Source organism: Ovis canadensis, chromosome 5, assembly GCF_042477335.2.
Source record: "Ovis canadensis isolate MfBH-ARS-UI-01 breed Bighorn chromosome 5, ARS-UI_OviCan_v2, whole genome shotgun sequence".
Classification (NCBI taxonomy): domain Eukaryota; kingdom Metazoa; phylum Chordata; class Mammalia; order Artiodactyla; family Bovidae; genus Ovis; species Ovis canadensis.
This window is the reverse complement of record NC_091249.1, coordinates 80,503,481-80,525,704: the sequence shown is the minus strand read 5'-3', so window position 1 is coordinate 80,525,704 and position 22,224 is coordinate 80,503,481. Positions and strand designations below refer to the sequence as shown.

Sequence of the window (22,224 nt, the reverse complement as noted above, 5' to 3'; positions counted from 1 at the left end):
TGTGCCAGAACTTCAGCTTCCAGAGGCTCTGAGTCTGCTATCTCCTGTCACTGAGCTTATATACTATGTCAAAACCCATAGGAGCCAGACCACTAGAAGAAAATTGGGGCAAAAGAGACACACAGGAAGTAAGAAGCACTGTGACTACGAGTGACTACAAATGCGAAGAAGTCAACTTCTTCTCAGTGGCGTAAACCAGGGGCTGTGTGTCCTCAAGGGATTTCAGGGGCTCGTTATATGAACCAGCTAAGCAGCTCAGGTATGAAACAAATGGTGACTGATGGTGGCTGTGGCACAATGGAGAATAAATATGCTTCTAAAGGAGGCACCGTCTACAGAGCCACAGTCCTTACGAATATTAAAGCACTCGGCCAGATTTTCTGCGTGGTTTTGTGTGTGAGAATTAAAAAAATATATACATTTTTAAAATGTCACATCTTCAGATATTTAAATATTAGAAACAAATTCACATTCGAAGGAAAGCATTGTGTGAAGCAAATAAACTGGGCTGGATTCAGTTTGCAAATTCTGTCATAAGCCTTCATATCAGTAGCTGACTTCATAGTTTATAAGGCAGCTCACTTAAATTACTTAGTTTCGCTCTCACCAATAACTTGATAAAGTAAAGAATATCATTTCAGTGGTTACATCAGCCTTCATTAAGGTTGGTCTTGCTGCATTATCCACTGTTGTTTCCAGTTTCCTTTTCTGAATGCTTTTGAATTCTCTTGGGAACTTAATGTGTGTTGCAGTTAAGTTATTCCCCATGAGAGGGAAATGGCCATGTATAACTCAACCTATTGCACAAAAGACAGTGTCATGAGAAAATTAATGATCACATATGCTGTGTGCTGATATGGATTTCAGTTCTCACTTTTGCTAGGCATAACTTGAGTAAGTTCAGACTCCTTTTGTGAGCCTTAGAGCTCCATACATTAAATGAAGTTACTGGTTTAATTGAATTCTTAGAGACTTTCTACTTTCAGCCTAGATATGCCTTGTTAATGCAGGCTGATAGAATAAGTCTCAATTCATATCATACTAAAATCAAAATGGGATTTTAAAAACTCAGCTTTCCATAAAACAAAAATGATTTGACCATTTGGTTCAGAGGAAGTTTAAACATCAGATGAGCTCACACCACATGATGATGGTGCAGATAGTGACAATCATTGTCCTTGTCATCAAATCATTTTCACTTAAATATAAAAATCCATAGTGAGGTTGAGCAGCTCAGGGTTTCAATGAGTGCCTAGCAGCTTTGCAGCTTTCATAAACACTGACAAGATGGGATACCCTTGAAATCCATTTTATATGTGGAATTCAGGCCTCTTAGGAAACAACATTCAGACTAATGTTTATAAAACACTGAAATATGTGTGTGTTAATTTCTATATTATTATGGTTTGCTTTTTTTGTATCATAAAATGAGTGGAGATGTCATTCCTGGATTAAAGAATATAAACATTTTAAGGTACTTAGCATATAACAAAATCTTTTTTTTTTTCTTTTTTTTTCCAGAAAGATTGCCAGTAATCTATGAGGGCAGGAGCCAGCAAAAATTTTTAAGCAGAAGCATGGAAAAAAAAGTGAGTTGAACATTGACAGAGTGTAACTCAGTGAAAGAAAAATTGAAGGTTAAAAGTTATTGAATATGAAAAGAGTTTCCTTAGAGATTTTCACTGAATTTGTGATTAAGAAGACATGAAGAAGAGGATGAGAGACCATTTGGTTCAGAAGAAGTTTAAACATCAGATGAGATCTTCATTACATGACGATGACGCAGATAGAGACAGTCATTGTCTTTGTCATTGAATCATCATTCACCATCATCAACATCATCATCAGGGGACGGAGGTGAGAGCAGGAACGCCCATTGCAGAAAACTCACTTCATGTCAAGTTCTGTATGAAGCACTTAACAAATATTACCTTATTTATTTACAACTACCAATGATGTATATATTAGTATCACCTTAGTTACATAGGTAAGAAAACAAGAATTTGCCAAGTTAAGAAATTGCTCAAAGATCACTCACTGGTTAAACAGTAGCTCTGGTTGCCACCCAAGGCCAGTGATACAGCATGTGAGCTTGATGATGGTGTTAGACTGACTCTTGTTACAGGCAACTTCTAAGAACCCCATTTATACATGATTTCTTTATTCGACACACAGTTTTTGCTAGGTAGAACATTTTAAAATAGGTAAGTTTTTAGATAAAAAGTATGAAAAGTATGAAAAATATAGAAATATCGTTAAACTTTATACAATAATTTTCCACTTTATTCTGTTAAATCAATTTTTGTATCCCTCCTCCAACTTTTCTTTCTATTCTCTCCTCTCCAAAACGTCCAAATTCGATACAGCAATGAGCTAGGAGCCCTATACTCACCCCAAGTATAGTTTGAGGAGAGTATGGAGATAACTCACTGTGCAACTTTCCCCTTGGTGTAGGTCTGAGACAGAGTATTTGCTCAATAAATGCTGGCTTCCCTTCTCTTGTCACGTCACATAAAATTTTGTAAAAACACTAGTTCCACCATCATGGGAAGCAAGGGAAGATGCCTCTCTAAAAAAGCAGGGATCTGCTACTTTTATCCAGAATGATACTCTGTGATGAAAAGTCTACTTAGAATTCATGCATTCAATCTATTTACTAGCAGCTTGTGCCAAAAACCCGTAGTTGTATTTTGCAATTATAAAGATGCCTACCACACTGAAATGGGATTTAAATATAGTCTTAATGGCATTAAATGCCTTAAGTTTATAAATTTCTGTGCTAATGCATTCAAATAGAATTACTAGGCACTGGGTGGTCTTTGGATGTGATGGTAGAATAGTTAATTTAGTGTGTCCTTTTCAGGCAATTTCCTGAGCTGGATGATGCGTTACCACTTAGAAGCTATGCATCCATGTAGCTAAAGCTAGAGAAACCCAGGTCTTTCATTGAATTCCCAGATGAAAGTTTTTATAGAGATGAACATTTTCTCATTAATTTATCTTCCTAAGTGATTGCTATAGCAGTAATCAATTTGTAGTGACTTTTCCAAGGTTGCAACCTTCAATAATGAAATCAGATACTGTATTGAACATAGTGTGGATTGCCTAACCAATTTCAGCTCCTCTCAGATCAATGAAACACAAAACCAAAATGAAGTCAAGAGTTGCTTCATTAGTTATTCTCACTTAGAAGAGCTGAGTAATCTTGTTCAACTGGACGCTGATCTCTTTTCAATGAGAAAAAGAGAAGGAGACACCCCATGAAAGAGAAACAGCTGTGATCTATGGCAAAGTGACTAGGCAGACTATTGTACAGAGCAGAATCTTCCAGAGGTGGCATGCATGCAATGGTCAGGTACATCAGAAAGCAACAACACAGTAAACTGAAGATGCCAGAATAGAGAATGGAAAGCTACTGCATGTGAGGTTCATGTGAGCATTATGCGAGGCTATGATTCAGGAAGCGTGGCAAATTCCACTGGTTACCTGCTCATCAGTCAGTCTCTCTACCTTCTTTGCTCCCTGAATCCCAATTTAGTTCAGCTGGCAATAATTCCTGTGCTTGAGGTAAGGAGAGGCCTACAGACCAAATCCCTAGCTTATAATATTATTCTTTTGCCTCAGTGAGAAGTTTGGGTTTTATTCTAGGTGTAATGGGAAGTCAACAGAGAATCCCTTGCAAAGGGGTGAAGCGTCTTAATATTTGAAAAGGCTACTCTGGCTACAGTTTGGATAATGAGGCTAAGAGTGAAAGGCAGCAGAGACAGAAGCAGTTACAGCGATGAGAGCGGATGGGGGCTTGAACTGGGGGGGTGCCTGCAACGGAGAAAAGTAGATGGATCAAGGCACATCTTTCAGGTAGAGGCCAAGAGATTTTCTGATGGGTTTTCTCGTATATACACATTGTATGCCCTCTTTTCTTCATTTAGAACACATTAATTTCATCCTTAGAAACATATAAGCTAAAAGCTTTGTGTGTGTGGGTGTGTGTGCGTGTGTTTGCATCAGTTGCTCAGTCATGTCTGACTCTTTGTGACCCCATGGACTGTAGTCAGCCAGGTTAAAGTTCCTCTGTCCATGGAATTCTCTAGGCAAGAATACTGGAGTGGGTTACCATTTCCTTCTCCAGGGAATCTTCCCAATCCAGGAATCAAACCCGGGTCCCTCGCATTTCAAGCAGATTCTGTACTGTCTGAGCTTTTAGAAAGGAAAACCAATTTCTAAAAAATAATGGAAAAATAATGAATTTTAACCCTTTAATTTTCTTTAAACAAGGACTTGAAAGCATTGGATTTAACTCACTGCTTTTTCAATATTAAAGTAAGTTTTTCCAAGACCATCATTACTTTTTAAGCTTCTAATTAAGTGTATCTTTGACTTGGGATCAGATGACTATTGATTTTCAGATAGCTTGGCTGACATATTTGCTAAAAGTCCAATTCCTACATATGGGCCTAAGAGATAAACCAGGTACCCTTTTACAGGTCTTCTAAGACATGTGTCTCAGTTTCTTTATATGGCTCTAATTCTCCACCAGGGAAACTTATTTTGCAACATTTTTCTTAGCACATATCAACTATTCTACCCATGATCTTAAAATCTGCCCTATTATACATAAGAAATCTAGCCAGATCACTGACACACTTATAAAAATATAGCTAAATAGGTAAGAGGGGTTGACAAACTACAGCCTGCAGCCTATTTTTCTGTGGCCCTTGAGATAAAAATGTTTTGTTTTTGTTTTGTTTTGTTTTGTTTTTTTGCAGTTTTAAAGAATTATAAAAAGGAAGAAAAAAAAAAAAGATAAAAATATTTACTACCTGGCCCTTTAAAGAAAAAGGGACAAACCATTAGAGAGAAAGGACCAATACAAATTAATGAGATAAACTAGTTTAATCTAGGTAAGATTATTAACCTATTGTATATTTAGTAACTTAAATGGATGGTTTAACTACCAACTTGCTAGGTTGTATGTGATTAGTTGTCTTGTCATGTCCTACTCTTTGTGACTACATGGACTGTAGTCCACCAGCCTCCTCTGTCCATGGGATTCTCCAGGCAAGAATACTGGAGTCGGTAGCCATTCCTGTCTCCTAGGGACTTCCAGACCAAGAGATTGAACCCAGGTCTCCTTCACTGCAGGCAAATTCTTTACCATCTTGAGCCACCAGGGAAGCCCACTTGCTACGTTAGGAAGAGTAAATATAAATCAAGAGCAGTGAACACAATTGTCATTTTTTAAATGATTGAAATTGACTGTTCAGTCCAATGCAGAATCCTATCCCAATCCTCATTACAGTTTTATCCAATTATTCCTTCTAGGATATAGCTTCCACAGAAACAATGGATACGTTTACAATATTTTTGGTACTTTAAGCCAGTATGGTATGGAGTCCCTGTTGAATTTCATAATCACTGACTGGGTGACTGAATTAATTTGGTGTTCTTGCTGATTTTAACATCATGGCTCCCTCCCTCTCACCAGACAGAGAAGGAAGTAAACTTGTTGGCAATTCAGTAGTTGCATTCAGTCTATACAACTCAGTAGTTTAGATAGCACTCAGATAAAATTACCCACTGCCTCAACTTGCTGAATTTCATTAATCGATGCACACAGTGCAAATGGCGCTTTGGAGAACTTCCATGTTATTTGTTCACAGGTGGATGAGAACCAATCCAAGGCAGAGCAAATACATTAATAATCCTTTTCAACACTTCACCACCCCACCAAAAAGCAAAAATGAAAGCTAAAGAACAAATAACATCAAAATATACTCAAAACAAATACTAATTTTGATAATATTGGCTAATAAAATCAAGGTGTCTAGGGATCACTTCATCAAGACTTAAACAAAATAAAATAAAAAGAAAGAGAAAGAGCTTTGGTTGAAGGCCATGGTTAACACAGAAGCTTTTGAATTGGATTTCCTGAGTTGAAATCCTTACTCTGCTGGTTCATAAGAATGTGGCTTGGAACAATCTACTTCTCCAAGCCTCAATTCTTTAATCTGTAAAATGAAGACAACAATAAACATCATCCTATTGGACCAATCTGTGAATTATATTAGATAATGATAACCCCTCAGAACAGCAAAGTGCATGGGACAGAGCACACCCTCTAGTGTGATCATTTAAATACCATTTTTGAGCATAGCTGTTAATATATTAAATTGATTTTAATCAACCTTTGCCATATTGTCCACATTCTTCATAAAAATTCTAGTTCTTTAGAACTAGTTCTCAAGTTCTTTTAGAAAAATTCTATTTCTAAAGAGGGCTTTGAAATACTTGACAATTAATAGCAATAGGAAGACTTTCTTGGATTTGTATAGCACTTTAATGCACTTCCACATTTTTTTTCTTGTTTTCTTTGCAGCACAATCTAGAAAGTTCACTAATAAAGGTTATCACTCTCTATTTGGCAGGGTTGGAAAGAGGCTCAGAGAGGTCATCTCATTTGTACTACAGAGGCAATTGCATTCAAAAGTTCCGATTCAAAGGCATCTTACTATGTACATTGCCACCCCTTTCCTCAACCTTTTATATTCAGTCATTGGCAAGATGATTTCCCCCCAGATTTAGATTCAAGAGAAACAATGATTCCTTCTTCCAACAGAAACTTACTGGTCGGGACTGGATTTCTTTGGCGTAGAGAGGTTGCAAGAATTCTGAGTCTCCTTCTAGCTTTAGACCTTTTTCTGTGATTCTCAAGTTTCCCATTCCATCCTAAAATAGAGGCACAGAGAGAACACGGAAAATTTGATTAGTCCAAATTTCAAAAATACCTTAGGTTTTCAAAAATTGAAACAAAATTATTGCCTTTCTTTTTAAGAACGTGGAATGAGAAGAGGTCAAAATGAAGACATAATATACTAGGAGGCATTGTTCAGTGTGATTATGCATATTACCCTCTTTGCTAACTTATTCTGAGAAAATCTATTTCAAACAATCTTGGAAAATTGAGTAAATTTTTCAAGCAAGCAGAAATGTAAGCAGCACAGATGAAAGGCATCCTTTTGACTAGGCAGTGGTGAAAGAATGGAGGCAGGAGATGAGTGTGGAAAGAAGAAAAAGATGACTTCCCAGGTTAAAGTAAAAGATCTGATTTCTGAAACTATGCAGAAATGACAAATTGCAGTCTGTTGGTCTAATCCATCCTTTGGACATGGTGTCTTTGGCTCACAAAATATTTACGGAGTCAAATTATTTACTAACATATTTATTAATTCTTTATTATTGGTGGGCTGCTGTCTATGGGGTTGCACAGAGGCGGACACAACTGAAGCAACTTAGCAGCAGCAGCATGGAAATATAAAAGTAGAAAGGATAAATAGCAAACACCTATGTAGTTATCATTTATCTTCAACAATTATCAACTTATGGCTACTTTTCTCTATTACAGCTACTATATCCAACTCTTTTATTTAAATATAACCATAAGCCCATATAATACCATTACCACAGCAAAAAGATAAATAAAAGTACTGCTAAATATTATCAAGTACCCAGGGTCAATGTTCAAGTCTCGTGAATATTCTTCTCTTTATATCTTTTTGTTTGAAATCAAGTTCCCTATTGCAATTGTTTGATACATAAAATACTAGATCATCTCCTTAAATCTCCTCAGTTTCTGTCACACATCCACACAGAAACACACACTTATTTGATAAACAGAATGACATTTTTTCCAATAGCATTTTCCCCAGTTTTGATTTTGCTGAACATTCCCATAATTTCATGCCATGTGTTCCTTTCTCTCCTGAATTTTCTGTAAGTCAAGAAGCTTGAGGAGAATCAGGGTCAGTTTTCTAGGAAAATACATCCTAGAAAATGAAATGTATTAGTTTTCTTTTGTCAATCACAAATAACCACAAACTCAATGGTTTAAGATAGCACAAATTTATTATCTGTATGTTAGAAGTCAGACCCAGGACTCAAAGGGGAAAATCAAGGTGACAGCAGGGCTGCTACACTCTTTTAGAAGGCCCTAAGACAGAACCCATTTTTCGACATTTTCTCATTTCTCAAGGCTGCCCACATTCCTTGGCTTGTGGCCCCTTCCATCTGCAAGTCAGCAATGGTTGGTTGAATCTTTCTTAACATCGAATCATTCCAACAATGAATTATCTGTCTCTTTCTTTCATTGTTTTTTTTTAATAACTTAGGTACAGATTTTATTCAGATTTCATAATTTTTACAAGTTTTATTTTCTTTTTTAAAAACTTTTAAAATTTATTTCTACTTGAAGAATAACTGCTTTACAGTATTGCATTGGTTTGGACATTTAAAGTTCACGAAGCATACAAGGATAATCTATGTTAAGATCACCTGGTTAGCAACCATAATTCTATAATAACATTAATTCCCTTTTGCCATGTAATGCAACATATTGATGGATTCTGAGATTAGGACATTGATGTTTTTAGAAGGGAGGGCATTTTTCTGCCTACCACATGCTCTATCAGGAAGCAGTGAACATCTTTTGTAATGATGTCATAAGCCACTGGTGACTGAGAGGATCCATTATTTCAGAGATTTCAAACTGGTGCTAAAATAATTATTTCTTAATTTATTTTCTGGGGTATAGCATCAACAGAAATTATATATCATCAACTACATGTTTACCCTAAATTATATAAAAACTTGATAGATGCCTGATTTTTCCTCCTTTATTGATTAATATTCAAAATTTGAATTGGTTACCTAATATTCTCTAAAGAGGACTAAAGGTTTTCTTTTTAAAAAATATCATTATGAACATTTTGGTTTGCTTCATTCCAGTGCAGTTTTTATTCCTACTGAAGTTTACACTGTTCTCTTCTTGCTCAGTGGGGGTCTCTTCAAGTCCTTTAATTAAGACTCAGGCGTCTTTAACCACCCTCTTGTTTCTGGCATGGTAAGATGTTCCAGGGTTATCTTACATAAGCCTTGCCCCAGGCTGGAACCAGCCATTTCTACTAAGAACCTGGGTTCATTTCAGTGGGAAATGGTATTTAGATACCATAACCTAAGAGCTTGTTTATGTGACTGGCTCTTGTTTACATGAACAGAGCTAGAAAATGAGCTGTGTATATGTTTTAAATGGAATATACCATGAGTTTTCATGAATTTCAATTCAAACTTAGGCCTTGAAGGTTTTCATTTAACCTCATGGATCTTACACTGTTATTACCTATTTTCCATACCAAAAATCCCTGTTTTTAATAACACCACTATGACTACTCATTTGATTTAACCCACAAGACACAAAGAGAAGTTTCAGAAAAACCAATGCCACTATCATACTAACATTATGATTAAGAAAAGCAGCTAAAAATTTGCCCTTAAAAAATCTTGAGTATGTACAACTAGTAAACTATAGCCAAATGGCTGCATTTTAAAGTCATTTAAAATAGTTCTATTCTGAATGGTTATGTCAGCAACCTCTTGTCAGTTAGGTTCAACTGTTTCATCCCTGTCCACCCACCTGCTGCTTCAATTTTTCATGAATGCTTTTTTAAAGTCTTGTTTTGGTATAGATTTGTGAACTATTTAGATGGCACCAAAGTCAAATCTATAAACCAAGATATATTCAAAGAAGTCTAGCTTCTGTCACAGTATGTTTCTGTCACATTATATTTCTTTCTTCTCCAAGTAAAGGTGTGTGTTTGTATCTGTATCAGCCAGGGTTCTCCAGGGAGACAGAACTAATAACATGTCTGTGTAGGTATGCATGTACAGATATCCACATGCACACATGCACATTCATTCACTCATTCATTTTAAGGATCTGACTTAGGAAGTTATGAAGACTGACAAATCTCCAGATCTGCAGACTGCAAGCTGGGGATTCAGATTAATTAAATAAACCCTATGTTATATATGTATATATACGATTTAAAATATATATGAATATATTTTGGCAATGACAATGACAATGGCAATGACAACCCTGTATGCAAGACAGGAAAAAAGACACAGATGTGTATGACGGACTTTTGGACTCAGAGGGAGAGGGAGAGGGTGGGATGATTTGGGAGAATGGGAATTCTAACATGTATACTATCATGTAAGAATTGAATCGCCAGTCCATGTCTGACGTAGGGTGCAGCATGCTTGGGGTTAGTGCATGGGGATGACCCAGAGAGATGTTGTGGGGAGGGAGGAGGGGGGGGGGGGTCATGTTTGGGAACGCATGTAAGAATTAAAGATTTTAAAATTTAAAAAAAAATAAATTAATTAAAAAATTAAAAAAAAACAAAAACAAAAAAAAATAAAATATATATGAATATATAAAATACATTAAAAATTTATTCCTGCATTTTCCCAAAACGATTTGAAAAGTACAAAATTCAAATGAAAACTTCGGGTTTTCAGCATCTCATGAAAACTGAACGCATGGCAAGTCCGAGTCTGCCTTCTCACATAGCTGCCATTGGCTAGAGGTAAAGAGCAGCCTGAATCAAATGCTCTCTAGGTCACCACAATTTTCGCCCAACCTACATCACTAAGCTGCGTTTTCTCAGACTCCTAAAGCTTCTGACTTAAGTCTCCCATATCTTCTCGCCAGCACTGCCATCTGCTCTCTGCCTCAATACACTTGGCATAGACGCTGTACGGGGGTAGGGGGACTCTAAGCGACCAAGTGGAGAATGCACATTTTTTTCCCAATTTTCTTTATAACAGCACTTCAGTCCATGGATGAGAACAGATCTTTCTTGGTCAATATTGTTCTTTCATGGATAGCAGGTCATCTGTATATTTCTATTGTTACTTGTGGGGACAGCTTTTCCAAAAGGGTCCTAGCCTGGGCATTTAAACCCAGTGTGAGGGGCAGTAGGCTGGAAGGAATGCCCATATCACACTAGCATCAGGGAGGATCCACAACAAAGGGAAAAAGCAAAAGCAAATATCCACACAGCCCTCCCCCCACCAAAAGGGTGTATGAGTTATTGTATTTTGGGTTATTATGATGACTTCCATTAACTGGAGAAGCAGACCTTTTGATAGAAATGTAACAGAGAAAGCAAGCCTGATTCCAAGTTGGATCTATTCCCTTAGCTCTAACCCTTGAGCTCCCTGTTGCTTGTACTTAGTCATGCTGGTCTGCACTTTTGTAAAAGAATGTTGACTAGACTGAAAAACATGGGATAACTCATTCTCAAGGTGCTGGCCTTTAAAGGTATAACACTTTCCCATTCATATGAACGTAAAAAGTTGCAGAACAGAAAATGTCAGCTATGTTGTTATAGGTTTATACTAACATTCCGACCAGACCCACATGGACAGATGCAAAAACAATGGATTCCTGCAACAACAAGCCATTCCCCCCACTTTTAGTATAAAAGAAGCCTGCATTTTAACTTGTATAAGATGGTTGTTTGGGACCCTCGCATCTTTCCCTGGTAGCTCAGCTGGTAAAGAATCTGCCTGCAGTACAGGAGACCTGGGTTTGATCCCTGGGTTGGGAAGATTCCTTGGAGAAGGAAATGGCAAACTACTCCAATGTCCTTGCCTGGAAAACCCCATGGACAGAGGAGCCTGATGGGCTGCAGTCCATGGGATTGCAAAGAGTCGGGCATGACTGAGCGACTAACACTTTCACTTGGGACCTTAGTCCACCATCTTCTCAGTATGAAGACTTTCTGAATAAAGTCACTATTCCCTGCCTCAATAACTCATCTCTGAATTTCTCGGCCTGTCTTACGGTGAGCAATATAAGCTTGGATTCTCTGTAACAGAAACACATACTAAACCTGACATCTATAGATAGACTTTTGTGGTTAAGTTGCTCAGTTGTGTCTGACTTTGCGACCCCATGGACTGCAGCACACCAGGCTTCCCTATCCTTCTCTGTCTCCTGGAGTTTGCTCAAACTCATGTCCACTGAGTCGGCAATGCCATCCAACCATCTCATTCTCTATTACCCCCTTCTCCTCCTGCCTTTAATATTTCCTAAATTAGTTAATTTTTTTTCTGATGTGTATTTATCAAAGCAAAGGGAACTCCTAAATATTCTTAAATAAAAGATTATATTTGGGTAATCAGCGAGCTAATTTCAAATAAATCTCCTTCCTCTCTTACAGTTCATTCATAAATACCCTATTAGTATTTATTGATGACTTACTATGTTCCGATTACTATATCCTGTGTTTTTTACACTTTAATTTCATTTTCTTTATCATTATTGAAATTACCATGCTACTTCTTGATTTTAACTATAAGAAAATAATCATATAGATGCAAAAACATTTGGCTACAAAGTTGTTCATCGCCATCTCATTTTATAAAATAAAAACATGAAAAATTAGAAAATAAAAGTTTCACATTAAAAGGGTAAATATGCTGCAATGGGATATGATGTAGCTCTTGTAGAGGAATATTTAAGAACACAGGCAAATATTCACAGTCCATTATTAAGTGAAAAAAATTGATTAACAAATACATATGTATATTTCATACCATTTTTATAACTATATATACATATTTATATACATACATACATGCACTTAAGAGGAAAAATTCTAGAGAACATTTCCCAGGGAAAAAATTATACAAAAACATATATTTAAATGTTGTGTATGCCTAAAATATGAGTATTCTTTATTTTCTTCCTTTTGCTTATCTGTACTATATAATTTTCTGTAACAACTTTTGTATTTTAAGAGGTTATAAAACATTTTCATGCTTTATTTCAAAAATCAATCTTTATAAAAAAATCTATACTATGTCATATATTTGATGCTAGTGGTAATGAACACAACTGGCAATGCAGGAGACGTAAGAGATGAGGGTTCAATGCCTGGGTTGGGAAGAGCCCCTGGAGGAGGGCAAGGCAACCCACTCCAATATTCTTGCCTGGAGAATCCCATGGACAGAGGAGCCTGCTGGGCTATAGTCCACAGGGCCACACCGAGTTGGACACGACTGAATCAACTTAACACACATGCATCCTTACATTATCTAAAGTCATCTCCTCAATGGTCTTATGAGATAATCATTATTTTCCTTATTTTATACATGATAAAATTTACTGGTAAATAACTTATTCTCTGGTAAGTGACTCAATAAAAATGGCTGAGCACCGAAGAATTGATGCCTTTGCACTGTGGGGCAGGAGAAGACTCTTGAAAGTCCCCTGGACAGCAAGGAGATCAAACCAGTCCATCCAAAAGGAAATCAGTCCTGAATATTCACTGGAAGGGCTGATGCTGAAGCTGAAACTCCAGTACTTTGGCCACCTGATGCAAAGAACTGACTCACTGGAAAAGATCCTGAATGCTGGGAAAGATTGAAGGCAGGAGAAGGGGATGACTGATGATGAGATGCTTGGATGACATCACTGACTCAAAATGGACATATGTTTGAGTAACTCCAGGAGATAGTGAAGAACTGGGAAGCCTGACAAGCTGCAGTCCATGGGCTCACAGAGAGCTGGACACGACTAAGCAACAACAGCAACAACTCACTCACAGTCACATACCTAGTTAATGACAGAATCAGGAATTTAAACTCAAGACTATCAAATTCAGACTATATCCTTTTACTCATTATTCTAACCCAATCTAATGTATATTTAAAGTATCTTTCTTAATATCACTTTGATTTTCACTTATTTGGTTGGTGTGCTCAGCAACTGTAGAGAGGGTCATCTCCAACTGCAAGACTAACACCATCCAGTTTTATGGTCAAATACCTTTATTCCACCGTCCCAGAGTCTAAAGGCTCTTTATTACAACCCAATTGCCTCCCATGGGACTATACACAGGCTAAATCATCTGCTATTTCTGGAAGCCTACTGTGTGCTTAACTATGTGCTGCAAGCTATGGGGAGGCAAAAAGAGGAACAGCCCTTCTCAAACATGTCCTTCGAGCTGTTTAGAATACAGGTGGCACACAGCCAAAGAATAGTCAAGGAAATATAAGAAAGAGCAACATTTGAGAAAAGCTCATCTAATCCAGCAGTCAACTAACTCCTTTGTAATAGCAGTTTAACTTTTACTTAAATACTTTTTTTTGGTAAGAAGTGTGCATGCTCAGTCGCTCACTACCAATTTGCCAAATGCTTATTTTTTCTTCAATTTACAGATTCTTCCCACACTTGTGCCTCATCACTTCATTTTTCCACTTTCTGTCCCAGTCCCTAGGTCTGCCCAAGATATGTGGTGGGAAAGCTCTTTCCAGTAGTGTGAATTATTGTCATTGTGCATGTGTGTGCTCCGTTGTGTCTGACTCTTTGCAACTCCATGGTCTGCGAACCACCAGACTCCTCTGTCCATGGAATTTTCCAGGCAAGAATACTGGAGTGGGTTGCCACTTCCTACTCCAGGGGTTCTTCTCGATCTAGGGACTAAATCCTGGTCTCCTGCATCTCCTGCGTTGACAGCTGGATTCTCTACCACTGCCCCACCTGGGAAGAACCTGAATCACTGTGATTAGCCGCTATTTGCAAACTATAATACAGACTAGAGTAGCCAACTAAATATGTTCTCACATTAGCATCTCCTTGATAGCTCTGGAACAATCAGACTGGATTAAATGCACACTGAAACAGCTTGAGAACAGCCTTATTTAAAGCTATTTTACTTTAACTGCACAAGAAGCTACGGGTATTATTAAGACAGGAGTTTTAGGTCAGTTTTGAATCAAAACTTCCTTTCCAGTAAGATGGAAAAGAAGCATTGGGAAGATTCACAGTCATTCCCAAAGTAATTAGAAATAGACCATTTTCCCCCCCTTTCTTCAAATGGCAAAATATCATTCTTTGAAGGAAGCACGAAAATTCTAGCAGCCCACTAGCTGGCCTTGACTGAGCCAACACCATCCAGCCAATGGTCCTACATTTGACAAAGTACACTTGGGACTGAAGTGGGAACCCAGGACCCACTGTCCCAGTAAGGGAATGGTCTCTGCTGACCTGTCAGTAGAGTGTCCCCTGTGCCTACCCCCTGCCTAGCACACAAGAGTTTTCACAAACACATTTTTTCCAGGTCAAGTTAGAGTGGCCCCTTGTATGGTCTTCTGGAGGAGATAGGGCCTGGGGACAGGTACAGAGGTGGGTGGAATCTAGAGAGAATCTCCCTCTGAGCTGGACCAAAGATGATGGCATTTGTTCTTTATATTTTATCTGGGTCAGACTGTCCAGTTGATTGTTTCAAGTGGCCAGTTTTCCACAAGATGAGTCGAAAATAAATGCAGAGATTTCAGAGTGGCAGGACAACAGACTGAAATATTAATTTGTTCCTTTCTTCATCTCTCCAATGTCAGACCCCAGCCCCTTTCATCACCACTTCAGATAGGTTCTCAGGCTTTATAATCATGTAGCTTAGAGATTTTGAGAGCAAAGAAGCAGAGGCGGCCTGAAAGCACTGGGGTTTCTTATCATTTGTAAAAGGTAACTCTCAATAAATGGACTGTGTCAGGCATGTTGGGCAGGGAGGCAAGTAGAAGATGAGATTTATTTCCACTGGGGATGGAGAAGGCATCTATGATTTCCATGAGTTCTAGAGACTACTGTCCTGCCAGCATCCCTAGGGGAGTTAGGACCTCAGAGAGAAATGGCTGCAGGGCTTCAGCCTCTCCAAACTTCCCCCTTCCCTGGAATAGCAGAGAGATCCCTTTTCAAGACACAAAGGGACCACAGTTCTCTCAGCCATTGCCAGTGAAAGGCAATGACTAGTGCCCTCCAGGGCTAACCCACTAGTGCTGGGCAAAACATTGAGATGTCCAAACATCCTGAGCACTGTGGGATGCCCTGTTGGCCCTTGTGGAATGAGGGATGAGAATCAGCATTACCTTCCTCTAAAGAAAGTATTATTTCTTGCTCCTCTCATTTTCTTGCTATATCAGCATCAAACAGGTTTTTAATTCCATCAGCACATTTTCAAGCTTGAAGTAATGCCAGGTCCTATTTTAGTAAGCAGGTCTCAAGATGAGCTCTTGTAACAGTTTTAATGGTAGGCATTGCTTGGTTTTGATCAGAGTGAAACAACTGTATCTGCACACAGATTGCTTCAGAAAGGCAAGCTTCAGGAGAGATGGGATTTTGTTGTGTTCTCTCAATTCCTACAACATTGCTTGACTCATAGGATGTGCTCAGCAAATACTTGTGAAGTATTATAATGTCATTTCAAATAAAGCTGTATTTTGAAAGGTGTACTGTGGGAACTGCAAAGATGTTAAAAGCTCAACCTGTCCCTTGAGCAGATTTCAAAATACAGCAAGAGTTCTCAACTAGGGTGGTATAGTACCGAATGGGTGAACACTGGTGATTAGGTGAAGATGCAAATCACACTCTTTATGTATAAAGCACAAATATGCTTATATATAGAGTACATACACAGTATATTAATATAACTAAAATGTCATGGTAAGGGGAGTGAGACAATTATGGGGGGTGAGTCTAAAAATGCTCTCGGGGAGGGGGAGGCAATAATGAAAAGCAAAAAGTTGAGAAATAGTCCACCAGAATGTTATAGATTTTGAGACTGCTCCACCTTTCCTCCCTTGAATCCATAAGCAGTCACTTCTGCCATTCACATACTGAACCATCCTCTCAGCCTGTAAAATGCGATCGCATGGTAGCGGCACATGTGAAGCAGAAACTCCTTAATGGGACAGTTAACACCTTCTTTATCTGGCCCCAGCCACTTCTCCAGCCTCATCTCATCAGTTTCCCTTCACTCTGTCACAAAGCAGGCTAGCAATTCCTCCAAATTCTTTCCCTTTTCAGTTTTCACGAATGTCCCTCCCTTGGCCAACAAGGCTCTTCCTAACCCTTCTGCCACTCTCTCCAGTCCTTTGGTTTTGGTCAGATGTCTTTTCTGGGTCTAGGGGCCCTCCTCTGATGTGCACACTTTGTGAGCACCTCCATCACAGCATTTACCCATGGCAGTACGATGAGCCATTGACATCTGTGTCCTTCCACTCGACTTCAGATTCCTTGAGACGAGGGGTAGTGTGTCACTCATCATTCCATCTTTCTGGCCCAATATGTTGTCTATAACTAAGTATGTGACTGCAAGAGCAATAAAAAGTAAGCTAGAGAGGGCTCAGAAAAGATGCATCAATGAAAATGGAAAACAATAACAAAGCTACCATTGCTATAAGCATTAGGCAAAGCACTTGACTGACATGTCCATTAATCCTCATTATAACTCGAGTGGGTAGGCAATGTTAGCCCATTTCATAGCTGAGAAGACTGATGTTCGGATGCCCTGATGGTCTAATTACGAAATGTAAGTCCTTCACTACCACACTGCATACTGCATGGTTAAGATCCAACTGTTTGCCCAGCCCTGTGTTAAATGCAAAGTGATGAGGACTGAAGATCGAGTCCCTCCCTTCTAGGAGCTTCTCGTTTAAAGGACAAAACACAAGTAACACACATAATGGCAATGGTGTGGAGATACAGGGACTCATAGTCCACTGGTGGGGGCAGGCACTTACAAAAGGATTTGACTGTTCAAGAGTTAAACACACAGTTACCATGTGACCCAGAAACTCCACTCTTAGCTGTCTGCCCAAGATAAATAAAAACCTATGCTCACACAAAGACTTGAACATAAATGTCCATTATAGTATAGTTCTTAATAGTCAAAAAGGAGAAACAAGCCAGATGCTCACCAACTGATGAATATATAAAATATTCTATATCTACGCAATGGAATACTATTTAGCAGTGCAAAAGGAACAAAATGATCCATGCCACAACACAGATAAATCTCAGAAACATTATGCTAAGTGAATGAAGCCAGACATACAAGATCACATATTGTATGAGTCTGCTTATATGTAACATACAATGAGGCAAATTTATAAAGGCAGAAAGTAGATTAGCAGTAGTCGTAGATTAGGATTGAGGAGTGACTTTAAAAAACCCTAAGGGATTTTACTGAGATTACAGAACTGCTCTGAATTTGGAATGTGATGATAGTGGCCAAAACCAGTAAATTTACCAAAAATCACACTTAAAGGGCTGAGTCTTACAGTGTGTAAATTTAACCTTAACAAGTTTTTTTTTTTTTTTAAGAGTAATAGACATGCACTGATATTCCAAGAAAAAAGAAACCCAGTTCAGGAGACATGACATGTGCTTTCAAATTCTCCAAATCAGTAAAGAGAACAGGTTCAGAGACGTGTGTTGGGGCAAGAGGTAGCAGGTTCAGGAGGGAACTGGTAAGAGGCAACTCCAGTATTTGTCCTCAGCTGGTGTGCAGTGATAAAAGAAAGATGCTGGCAAGGGTTCTGTTCCCATCCAGGACCAAGCCTGGGGATAGAGGAGCAGCGTGCAGAAGACACAGCAACTGCACTGGACCCAGGAAGCATTTACTGACCAACCCAATTACATTGTGGGTAGTCCAGGAAGTTGCTATTGATCTTTTCCAGCGAGCATTAAATATTGGACCATAACTGGTGCTGAATGACAGCACAACAGCAAAGACCAGATGACCCCTCAGTGTCTGGGTCACAGGTTCTGATCCTTTGTGTCAGTTGCTATATAATCTCGACTTTATCCATATGTTCCTTCTTTTACCATCCAAAGACTGGTTAGAATAGTGGTGGGTGGGTGGGTGGGTGGGTCGGTGTGTGTGTGTGTGTGTGTGTGTGTGTGAGAGAGAGAGAGAGAGAGAGAGAGAGAGAGAGAGAGAGAGAGAGAGAGAAGGGGGCATATAAGACACATACATCTGTCAAATTGCTTTGCTGCCTCACTGAATCAGAATTGTGGTTTCTCATTTATGCTTTATAACATCCCATCAAGTTGTTTTTAATGATTTATAGGTCCAAGGCCATGGTATTTGAAGCATTCTATATTTCCTGGATGCCAGTAGTAATATATAGATGGGCATCCTTTGCTCTATAATTTTTCTGGGGATGAGACAATTGGCCAAAGAGAGGGAATTCCTTTCCCATGCATACACAGAGGGAATAAGCCTCATTCTCTTTATTTCTAAATGACTTTGTTCCTACTTGTTCTTTAGCGCATACCTCTCAGTTTCCTTGAGAAGTCTTCCATGATATTCCTCAATCTTTTAGAAACCACCTTATCTCAGTAATGGGAACACACAAACACATACACACAGCATTATGGTATATTAGCTAAGAATATGAATTCTAGAATCAGACTGCATAGTTACAGTGCTAGTTTGACCACTTAACTTGCTAGTACCCTTACATATCTCACTCTCCTTATATGAACACTTAGAAGATAATATCCTATAAACAGAGGATTAAATCAGACAATTCCTGTGTATCAGTCAAAATACCATGGTAACAACAACAAATTCCCAGTGGCTTCAAATGATAAAGATTTCTTTCTTACCCAAGCTACATGTCCATGGAAGTTTAATGATAAAGCAACTAGGGCATAGAATGACAGAGCAACCACCACTTTGAACACCCTGCTGCTCTCTATATCTTCAGGCACATGTACATCTATATTTCCCAACCCACTTATGACAGGTTTGGCCATGAGATATGGCTTGTGAAATGTGTGTGTGCATGCTAAGTTGCTTCAGTCGTGTCCAACTCTTTGCGACCCCATGGACTGTAGCCCGCCAGGCTCCAGGCAAGAATACTGGAGTGGGTGGCCATTCCCTTCTCCAGGGGATCTTTCCAATCCAGGGAGTGAACTCACATCTCTTATGTCTCCTGCATTGGCAGCCGGGTTCTTTATCACTAGCGCCATGGGCATAAGTCAATTCATAGCAGATGCTGTAACAGTCAGAGCATACTCTATCATGCTCGCCTATTATTTTCTCTCTCTCTAGACTGCAAACTTCAAGCAGCAGGAATAGTACCTTAACTGTCTTTTTATCCTAATCACCTGTCATAAACCCTGACACAGAGTAGGTAGACAGTAAATTTTGACTGAATGGAAGAGAAGTCTTCTGTCAGCTGCCAAGCACTGTAAGTTAGATCTCAAATGAAGTCAAGTCTGGTTGAAAAGTCAACATGTCCTGGGTACCACTCACCCAGACCAGTACTATGCTTGGTGACCATCTAGGAAAACAGAGCAACATGGGGATTATTGTGTACCTCAAGACATGGGTTAAAGATTATCTTTAAAGAACGTTTTCAAGGAAATGTAAGCACATTCCTAAGAATCACGAGAGGAGTACAGACAGCACCTGGGCTTAGCCTTGACCCTTCCACTAGCCCTCAGTGCAGACTTGGAAAGCCTAGCTGTTCTGCCTCTGCTTCCTGCATCTCATGATGGGAAGTTGGACAGTATGAACATTAAGGTCTTTTTCACTTTAAAAAGTCTTATTCTATGATGCACAGGAAGGAGATACTCTCTGGACAACAACAAATTACAGCTGTCTCTGGGAACTGGTGCTGGCAACCCAGAGAGGCTGCAATTAGCATGTCCTGTGTGACTTGTGGTTTTGCCAAAGACATTCTTGCAAAAACTCTTACAAATCACTCCCAATGTACACCCAGATTTGGGGAGGATTTAGGCATAAGAACCAATGCCAACACATTGTTCTGAAACAGAAACTTGTAAGCAACCTTTAAAAAGAGACATCGGTGGAGAATTTATTGATTCTTTAACAGGAAGAAAATGAGAGATGGATAATAAAGTGTGAGTTGCTATATCCCCTGTCCCAGGTGAAAAATGTGAGCTTATGAATCCTGAGCTATTGTTGATAAAGGAAGGGACTCATTTATCTTAAGGAGACACATAAAAGAAAATAAGTGAAATATGATTAGACTCATGCCACGTGTTTCGATTAAATTCCTACCATGGCATTCCCTGCTGCTTGGTGAACACTCCCCACTAGTAAAGCCTGATTAAGACACTTGCCTGAGTGATATGAAAAATGTATGCTGTGAAAATTCCTTTCAAACCAGATCCTTTCACCAGGGTATGCACCCCAAGGGAGCTAGCTGTCCTGCCTTCCCTCTATTTTCATTAGGAAAACTTGTCAGTTGTACACGACAGTGTCTTTCATGAGACTTCAAGTTATAGCTTCAAAGAGGCCAGTGCCTTTTTGATACTTGTGAGAAAGGTTTCAAGGAATGAGTTCAGAAACAGGAAGGCTGGCATGTGCCCTTCTGGCACTAGAGCTGTGTTACCTATTAATTTGGCCCTTCTGTTCAAGTTTTGATGTCCAAATTGGCCTTCCAAAGGATGTACTCCCAGTCTTCCAGATGTGTTGTCAATTTCCACAATTACCCTTTGCCTTAAACTAATGAGAAGCAACAGTTGTCTGGGGGAGATGTCTAGGGTTGCTTCCCTTGTGGGTACTCCTCAGGCATAATAATCCTCTCACATTTCATGCACATGTTCAGAGTAGGACAACTGAATTTAGCACAGGGAATCACTGAGTGCTCAGAGAACCCCATCTGCTCAGTCAACAAAGTCATGCACTTTTTTTATTCAGAGGATTACACAAGCAAGAGCTATGAAGTACTGTGAAGAGGACTAAGGCAGCATAAGAGGGTAGAAGATGAGGAGGGAGGAGAATTTCAATTTTTGATAGGAGGTCCAAGAATTTATCTCTGAGAAAACACCCAAATGAAGTGAGGGAGCCAGTCATAGGAAGATCCATGGATAGAGGGGATGAGCCTGGTGTATTTGAGGAACTCTAAGAAAGTCAGAATGACTATAGCGGAGTCACATCTAGCTCTACATAAGACGGAGAGTAGTCGGAGCTGAATCCCAATGCTTGTAAGCGACCAGATCTTGGAGAAGATGCTACTAAGGAGTCCGGAGTTTTATTCTTTACCTGATTGGTGACAAATAAACATGTTAAGGAAGGGAATGCTGAGAACTGGTTTCTATTTTAACTTAGATAAATTCCAACAAGATTTTCATGAAAGGGCTAGATACAAGTTTGATGAATTCACTACTTCAAGTTAATTTCAAAATTGTTTTCTAAAAAGAGAACTTGCTGATCATTGATTCTGCAATTTTAATATTCAATTTTAATATTTTTTGGAATGTACGCCCCACTTTTCTTTGCCTAGCCAAATTCAGAGACCACAGTGATCAAGACCATGAGGTTTGGAATCAGAATGATTCATTGTTGAGTTCAGGTCCCATGCTAGTCATTGAACCTTCCCTGAGCTTTTTCTAGTAAAGTGGGAAGCATGTTATCACTTCTTCAGGATTCTGTGTGCGTGTGTGTGTGTGTGTGTGTGTGTGTGTGTATCTGCTCATGCATACACATTTGATCTGCTTAAACGCAGTGCTTAGAATACTACAAGTACTCAACAACACCCTATATTAAGCTATGCATC

General features: G+C 38.9%; 1 protein-coding gene across 3 annotated transcripts in view; it reads right to left on the bottom strand.

Moving 5' to 3' along the window:
• The window catches only part of SGCD (sarcoglycan delta), a 1,056,171-nt gene that overhangs the window by 224,262 nt on the left and 809,685 nt on the right, over nucleotides 1–22,224 (bottom strand). For all 3 annotated transcript variants that reach the window (XM_069592487.1, XM_069592486.1, XM_069592485.1), the window contains one exon: nucleotides 6,625–6,726. In XM_069592487.1, coding sequence (XP_069448588.1) covers nucleotides 6,625–6,726 — 102 coding nt within the window. The remainder of the gene's footprint in view (nucleotides 1–6,624; nucleotides 6,727–22,224) is intronic.